Source organism: Uranotaenia lowii, chromosome 2 (assembly GCF_029784155.1).
Source record: "Uranotaenia lowii strain MFRU-FL chromosome 2, ASM2978415v1, whole genome shotgun sequence".
Classification (NCBI taxonomy): Eukaryota; Metazoa; Arthropoda; class Insecta; order Diptera; family Culicidae; genus Uranotaenia; species Uranotaenia lowii.
The window spans coordinates 239218444-239226979 of NC_073692.1; the positions used below are offsets into that span (position 1 = coordinate 239218444).

The following is an 8536-nucleotide window of genomic DNA, read 5'->3' on the forward strand; positions in this document are numbered from 1 at the left end:
CGTAACGGACATCTACAGGTGCACTAATTTACGATATAGAAGATTTTTACTTTGTGTTACGAAGTAATTTAAAGAAATTTTGTGAAAACTTTAATTATAAAGTTGCAAAAACTTGTTTTTTTATGGCTTTTAATTTCTGTGCGTTTTGAAAGTATACAAGCGATCCAGTTTGGTTGCATCACATCACAAGATATTTTTTGAAACAGGAGTTTGATCCAGATAAGACACATCCAAAAAGTTAGTTTCAAAAGTTTGAAAAGAATCTGAATTTCCGTTTCAATAGAGTTATAGAGTCCGGTGTAAACTTAAAAAACCCTCAGATTTTCGTTGCGTTACATCTTTAAAAATAACTCTTTGTTCACCCTCTAGAGATAAAAATAATTAAAAAAAATCTGCTTCAAACGCCTTGACATCCTGGAAGCAGTTGGAATTCGCATTGTTTTTGGGTACAGAATTAAAAAAAAACTATCAAACCAATGCTTTAAAGAAAGTTTAATTCAAATTTTTTTGAAAATTCTATAAAAAATATCTACAAAACATGACTATGACCAAAAGACTTTCTCGAATTGTTTTCTTACACAACTTTTTTTGGAGACTGCAAAGCGTGTTGATTTATGCTTTAAAAAACTTTGTTTCCATTTAGCTTAAAATGTTTTTGAAATTTCGTCAAAATTTCCATATGCCATCTGCTCTATCTAGGAGCACTCCCATGCTCAAAAGATGTACGCTAGACTGCCCCAAATTTGTATGGGAAATTTAAAACCTGTGAAATGTTATACGCTGCAGGCTAAAATTGATCCTGGGCCTAGTACAAGATCTCATGCCAAATTTGGGCCAGATCGGACCACGGGAAGGGGTCGCTCAACGAGCCTGAAGTTTGTATGATTTTGAGACATTTTGTTTGAGAGGAACATGAAAAACCAGTTTTTCGTCAATAACTTTTGTCTCATTCGACCGATTTCTTTCAAAAACGGGTTTTCTTAAAGCCTAAACTATGAAAAATTGCATTTCAATAAAAGTTAAGATAAAAAAGTTATTAAGCTTTAAAAATTGGCTATTTTTTTTAAGGGTGATATTCATCACTGTTTTAATGAGGCGACTAAATGTCCGACCAGAAAACTCAATGTGAAATGCATGCCGTTTCGTCAAATAATGACCGATTTTAACCATTGTTGTTGCGTTCGATTGCAACTTTTAATGCTTTTCTAATATTTGGATTTGGATGATATTCACTTGATAGTTCGGAAAAATGTTGAAGCGAAAAAATGGTTGACAATTTAAAAAAAAATTGCATAACCACAGGGGCTTAGGAACATGACAAGACGATTTGTGATGCTAAAAAAAGATAAATTTTCGAAAAAACAGGTCCATTTACAGTCTTTTCAAGTTTTTATCTTAACTTTAATTGAAATGCAACCTTCGGATGAACTATTTGTCATAGTTTAGGCTTTAAGAAAACTCGTTTTTGAAAAAAATCCGTCGAAGGAGACAAAAGTTACTGACGAAAAACTGGTTTTTCATGTTCCTCTCGAACAAAATGTCTCAAAATCCCATACAAACTTCAGGCTCGTTGAGCGACCCTTTCCCGTGGTCCGATCTGGCCCAAATCAATTTTAGCCTGCAGCGTATAACTTTTTCAAAAGTCGGGTCATTTGGGGCAGTCTAATGTACGCTTATTGTTAATATAATAAATCCTTTCAAGAAAAAGGAGAAGTTGTGTTATTTTTAGGCTGCGATTCACCTTTTTCTCAATTGCAACAAGTACGTAGTTCCTGATGTTTACCATTGTTTTCAATCAAATATTACATTATTATCAATCATTACAATGTTTATTGAGCTAGGCAAGATGGGTTCTAGCATTAGCCTAGAGAACTTTGCGGTCCCTACAATTTTAAATAAATTAACGCACCGGTACCAAAGATGATTATCACATGTCTTGTTCTTACGTCGAAGTCGTTCATCTTTCCTGATGGTTGGCCGATATTTTTATTTAAGTCCTATCTTCCGAACACAAGGAACTGACCTGGAACAATTTGCTCACTCAATGAGCACTTTCAAACGCATATTTATTGTGGTCTCCTCGTGATATCCGGTCCTGATATCGGGGGCCTCATCGTTGTTGGCCGTCTTCTGAAGAAAAAAAACGCGTCTGCTTATGGGAGGCAACAGATTCCGTAACGATGATAATCCGAGGGGAACGATCTGTTTGCTTTTCGCTAGACAGCTAGAATTTTCGCGGGGCACATAACTCAGATGAATCCGTCCGCGTCCAAAGAAAGAACGATCGACCGGCGCTTGGCAAAAGAAATGAGAACGTTCCTTCCGAAGATTTTGAAGATTGATAAACTGGATTAGCGGTTTGAGGTACAGATTTGCCTTCCTTCCCTAATGATTTATTCCACCTGTCGATGGGTAGTAAACGAGGTATTAAGATATTTAAATCAGTTTTACAGCTCCGATATCATCAGGCCGATGTCGCGCTCTAAACGTTTTATTAAGAACGCACGTCTTCTGCTGAGTATGACATCACTAGGCGAGACAGGTTTGAGCTCAGAACTTGCCTATTCCACATCAATAATGGAAACACTTTTGAAATTTTTACATACCATCATCAGGCGGGAGGAATAAAAATAATCCGCAATCATTTGCATAAGCCTGAAAGAGCTGATTTGCAGTAGGTAAATTATTCTTAAACTAAGTTGTCATACAAAGGGAACACCTTCGAAGCATTCGGTTGAAAAATTACGATTCCAAAGCATCATAAAATATGCAGGATGTATTGCAAAAACCTTCCCTCGAAGATAAAAGGTTGTTTGTATTGAAACAAAGTATAACATCTTGACAATCGTATAAAATACATATCGTATACAAATTCGAGATTTTTTTTTTTTTTTTTAATAAACTAAATCTAAAACTTTATTTCCATTTTCATTACTTACATAATTAGGTTCATAAAATTACCGAATACATTTAACAGTTGTTTCATATGTTTCCAACTCCATTCTACAAATTGTTTCCTGAACTCAAACATACTAACTTTGGGAAATTTTCCTATTAAAAAAACTTATCACATGAATTACTAGCCATTGACCACATTTCAAATTTTTTTCATTGTCTCCTATGCTGCATCTCAACAGGTCTTCTGGTTTGGTACAATATATTTTCAGTTTCATTCGGAGAGTCTTTTTCAACCATTCCCAAATGATCTTGGAATTCGGACAAACTTTAATCCTATGCTCATTATTGTCGCTAGGCCCAGAACATTCGTTACACGACACATTTTGTAAGCCTCCGATGTTATAGCTAAACAGTTTTTCTTTGTTGGGAATTAGGTCATTCAACAGAACGAACATATTTGAACGGTCCTCACAAGGTATCCACTTCCAGTATATATTTTGCCAAATTTGTTTCCATTCCAATTCAGATTCAAGATTCATGTTCAAGATTCAAATTAAAGATTTAGATTCAAGATTCAGATTCAAGATTCAGATTCAAGATTCAGATTCAAGATTCAGATTCAGATTCAAGATTCAGATTCAAGATTCAGATTCAGGATTCAGATTTAAGATTCAAGATTCAAGATTCAAGATTCAAGATTCAAGATTCAAGATTCAAGATTCAGATTCAAGATTCAGATTCAAGATTCAGATTCAGATTCAAGATTCAGATTCAAGATTCAGATTCAGGATTCAGATTCAAGATTCAAGATTCAAGATTCAAGATTCAAGATTCAAGATTCAAGATTCAGATTCAAGATTCAGATTCAAGATTCAGATTCAAGATTCAGATTCAAGATTCAGATTCAGATTCAAGATTCAGATTCAAGATTCAAGATTCAGATTCAGGATTCAGATTTAAGATTCAAGATTCAAGATTCAAGATTCAAGATTCAGATTCAAGATTCAGATTCAGATTCAAGATTCAGATTCAGATTCAAGATTCAGATTCAAGATTCAGATTCAAGATTCAGATTCAGGATTCAGATTTAAGATTCAAGATTCAAGATTCAAGATTCAAGATTCAAGATTCAAGATTCAGATTCAAGATTCAGATTCAAGATTCAGATTCAGATTCAAGATTCAGATTCAAGATTGAGGTTATGTATTGGCTTTTCGGTCTTATCAGGTCAATTATAACACTTTTTATATGTGCTTCATCCAACGTTTCGAATTATATTAATTCTTTATCAAGGAACTAAAATTAAATACAGGAGCATAAAACATATTTTCACATAATTAATATTAACATTAATTACTCACTCGGACATTCGTGTTATTGTCCAAAGCAGATGCACTCCTACAGCGTTCATCAATCGTCGGGATTCTGGCTATAAATTTTGAATTTGAACTCTCATTTCATGTCGGAAGTGAGGAGGAAAGCTTGCATGTGACTTACGTGTCCAATATTCTGGTATCGGCCAGGGCGTCGGCGCCTGCTCCGTCGTTTTGGAACACGTCCGTGGCAAAACTTCTATCACTCAACTCACTGTTTGTTATTATTGTTTGAGTTTTCGTAGCGTTTTCTTTACCGCCAGAACCCGGCGTCCATGAGTGCTTGCGAGTGTTTGCGAGAGAGTGAAACACTCCGCCGTACGAGATTGCTCTCCCGTCTGTGTCGCTCTGGATGTTGACGGTATTCGGGGTACTTTGTATGTAGCACATTTCGAGTACCTCTAGGTGCCTACGGTGTTTGTTGGAACTGTCTAGGACGGTGGCTTTATCGAAGTCAAACATGTGCTCCTGTTCGAAACAATGTTCAACAACAGCTGACTGCCGCAGTTCCCGGATGCTGGGGTTTGACGCTGTGGCCCCTGTTGTTAATATGCGTTTCAATTTGGTGACATCACATTTATGTTTCGACATTCTAGTCCGTAGTTTATAGCTGGTCTGGCCAACATAGCATTTGGAGCATTCTTCATCTCGTTCGGGAGCGCCTGCGCATGGGATATGGTAGACCACATTGGAGCGATCGATCGGCGATATCAGATCTTTGACCACAGGCAGTAGGCTGCGTATCGTGTGCTTTTGTGTGGTGCCGATGCGTACATGCGGGTAATCCGTCTTAAGTGCGCGGATTACTTTTGCAGTTAGGCCGTCGATGTGTAATATGGATCGGTAGTGTTGTGTGGGTGTGTCTTGTGTGTTTTGGGGGGTGTCGGTTTCGTTCGCTTTTCGAATCAATCTGTTGATCAGGGTCTTCGGGTAATCGTTGATTCTCAGATTCTCATGAATTAATTTGATCGCCTCCTCGGGGGGAACATTGGTTGAAAACTTTTTGACTCGTTTTATAAAATTTAACGCTGTGTTGATTTTGAGGCGCGTGTTGTGTGCTGATCGAAAGTTGAGAAATCGTCCCGAAGCTATTGATTTCTGGTACCACTCGGTTTTGATTGATTGCCCAGCAAACATTTTTGTAGGTATATTTCTCAACAAACTTTGCTATACGCTTCATATACATTATAAAATCATCTTATATTAATCGAAAAAACAGCATTTACGTACTAAAGTGGAGGCAATATACATACATATTTTTAACTTCTGGCTTATGCGATAAGTGTTGTAAAAATTGAACGATATACAACACCTTTTACCGTACATCCTGACAGTATGCGAGAGAGCGCTAGTTTTGCTCTCAATGCATGCAAACCGTTGCCAGCGACAATATTTGCTGCTTCTCTCATTGGACAGTTTAACCAAATGGGCCCTCTGATTTTTAGAAATCTAGTTGCACTGCTAATCGCAGAGAGAACAACAAGGTTGTTTTCTCACTTGAATGCCGCACGCGGGAGACAAATTTGCAAACATGGCGCAATTTTGTCATATACGAGTCGGTAGACTTTAACTAACCATTTTAACGATCATTTACTTGGTTTGGTAGGAATTACGATTCGCATTAACATTGTTAACGAGTTGAGCTGACATTTCTAATGCGATGTTATGTTTGCTGGGTGGTCGGGTTGTCTAATCAATACTAAATCTAAGTACGGGAGACGACAATTCGACTCGATCTCAACCGTAAATTGAATTTTAGGGTGGTACTGGTTAAACTTTTCTCTTACCTTTTCAACATGTTCGCGGGGCAAAGCTAGCAGTAGGTCGTCGACATATTTTCTTAGAACTGGTATCTGGAAATCGAGTGTCCGTGTCACGTTGTCCAAGAGCGATTCCATGACAAAATCAGCTATCGGACTAGAAACTGGATTGCCCATCGCCGTTCCGTATATTTGCTTGTAGAATTTGTTTTTGTATCTAAAATAACTGCAGGTCATGCAAAAGTTTACAATTTCGAGAAACATATCTAAATTGATGTTAGTATTCTTCTTTATGGCATCCCAATTGTTGATGATGTTGCTTAAAACGAGGTCCCTGGGGATGCATGTGAACAGGGAAACAACATCGAACGAAACAAGGATGTGATCTGGAGGCAAAACGACGTCATTGATAAATTCGCAGAACTCGAATGAATCTTTGACGTTGTATTTGCTGTTGATCGACGCTTGGAGTATCCGGCCCACATGTTTAGACAGCTCGTAAGATGGTGACGTCATACACGGTACTACTGGTCTTAGAGGTAAACCTTCCTTGTGTGCCTTGGGTGACGTCGTTTTGCCTCCAGATCACATCCTTGTTTCGTTCGATGTTGTTTCCCTGTTCACATGCATCCCCAGGGACCTCGTTTTAAGCAACATCATCAACAATTGGGATGCCATAAAGAAGAATACTAACATCAATTTAGATATGTTTCTCGAAATTGTAAACTTTTGCATGACCTGCAGTTATTTTAGATACAAAAACAAATTCTACAAGCAAATATACGGAACGGCGATGGGCAATCCAGTTTCTAGTCCGATAGCTGATTTTGTCATGGAATCGCTCTTGGACAACGTGACACGGACACTCGATTTCCAGATACCAGTTCTAAGAAAATATGTCGACGACCTACTGCTAGCTTTGCCCCGCGAACATGTTGAAAAGGTAAGAGAAAAGTTTAACCAGTACCACCCTAAAATTCAATTTACGGTTGAGATCGAGTCGAATTGTCGTCTCCCGTACTTAGATTTAGTATTGATTAGACAACCCGACCAATCAATCAAAACCGAGTGGTACCAGAAATCAATAGCTTCGGGACGATTTCTCAACTTTCGATCAGCACACAACACGCGCCTCAAAATCAACACAGCGTTAAATTTTATAAAACGAGTCAAAAACTTTTCAACCAATGTTCCCCCCGAGGAGGCGATCAAATTAATTCATGAGAATCTGAGAATCAACGATTACCCGAAGACCCTGATCAACAGATTGATTCGAAAAGCGAACGAAACCGACACCCCCCAAAACACACAAGACACACCCACACAACACTACCGATCCATATTACACATCGACGGCCTAACTGCAAAAGTAATCCGCGCACTTAAGACGGATTACCCGCATGTACGCATCGGCACCACACAAAAGCACACGATACGCAGCCTACTGCCTGTGGTCAAAGATCTGATATCGCCGATCGATCGCTCCAATGTGGTCTACCATATCCCATGCGCAGGCGCTCCCGAACGAGATGAAGAATGCTCCAAATGCTATGTTGGCCAGACCAGCTATAAACTACGGACTAGAATGTCGAAACATAAATGTGATGTCACCAAATTGAAACGCATATTAACAACAGGGGCCACAGCGTCAAACCCCAGCATCCGGGAACTGCGGCAGTCAGCTGTTGTTGAACATTGTTTCGAACAGGAGCACATGTTTGACTTCGATAAAGCCACCGTCCTAGACAGTTCCAACAAACACCGTAGGCACCTAGAGGTACTCGAAATGTGCTACATACAAAGTACCCCGAATACCGTCAACATCCAGAGCGACACAGACGGGAGAGCAATCTCGTACGGCGGAGTGTTTCACTCTCTCGCAAACACTCGCAAGCACTCATGGACGCCGGGTTCTGGCGGTAAAGAAAACGCTACGAAAACTCAAACAATAATAACAAACAGTGAGTTGAGTGATAGAAGTTTTGCCACGGACGTGTTCCAAAACGACGGAGTAGGCGCCGACGCCCTGGCCGATACCAGAATATTGGACACGTAAGTCACATGCAAGCTTTCCTCCTCACTTCCGACATGAAATGAGAGTTCAAATTCAAAATTTATAGCCAGAATCCCGACGATTGATGAACGCTGTAGGAGTGCATCTGCTTTGGACAATAACACGAATGTCCGAGTGAGTAATTAATGTTAATATTAATTATGTGAAAATATGTTTTATGCTCCTGTATTTAATTTTAGTTCCTTGATAAAGAATTAATATAATTTGAAACGTTGGATGAAGCACATATAAAAAGTGTTATAATTGACCTGATAAGACCGAAAAGCCAATACATAACCTCAAAATTATTCCCGGTCGAACAACAAATAGATTCAAGATTCAGATTCAGGATTCAGATTCAAGATTCAAGATTCAAGATTCAAGATTCAAGATTCAGATTCAAGATTCAGATTCAGATTCAAGATTCAGATTCAAGATTCAGATTCAAGATT

General features: G+C 38.5%; 1 protein-coding gene across 1 annotated transcript; it reads right to left on the reverse strand.

Annotated features, from left to right (window-relative positions):
- Nucleotides 1–4391: 4391 nt before the first annotated feature.
- Nucleotides 4392–6547, reverse strand: LOC129742444 (uncharacterized). Its single transcript, XM_055734341.1, has 2 exons — nt 6059–6547; nt 4392–5195 (listed from the first exon to the last, which is right to left on the reverse strand). Exons 1-2 carry the CDS (start codon nt 6545–6547, stop codon nt 4392–4394), a joined length of 1293 nt encoding a protein of 430 aa, XP_055590316.1.
- Between the last annotated feature and the right edge of the window lie 1989 nt (nt 6548–8536).

Bases quoted from the DNA above. Each gene is read 5' to 3' on its own strand.
- LOC129742444 (XM_055734341.1), bottom strand. From the start codon at position 6,547: ATGACGTCACCATCTTACGAGCTGTCTAAACATGTGGGCCGGATACTC. The intron at 5,196-6,058 runs GTAAGAGAAAAG...GATTACCCGAAG, and splicing joins CCCGCGAACATGTTGAAAAG to ACCCTGATCAACAGATTGAT.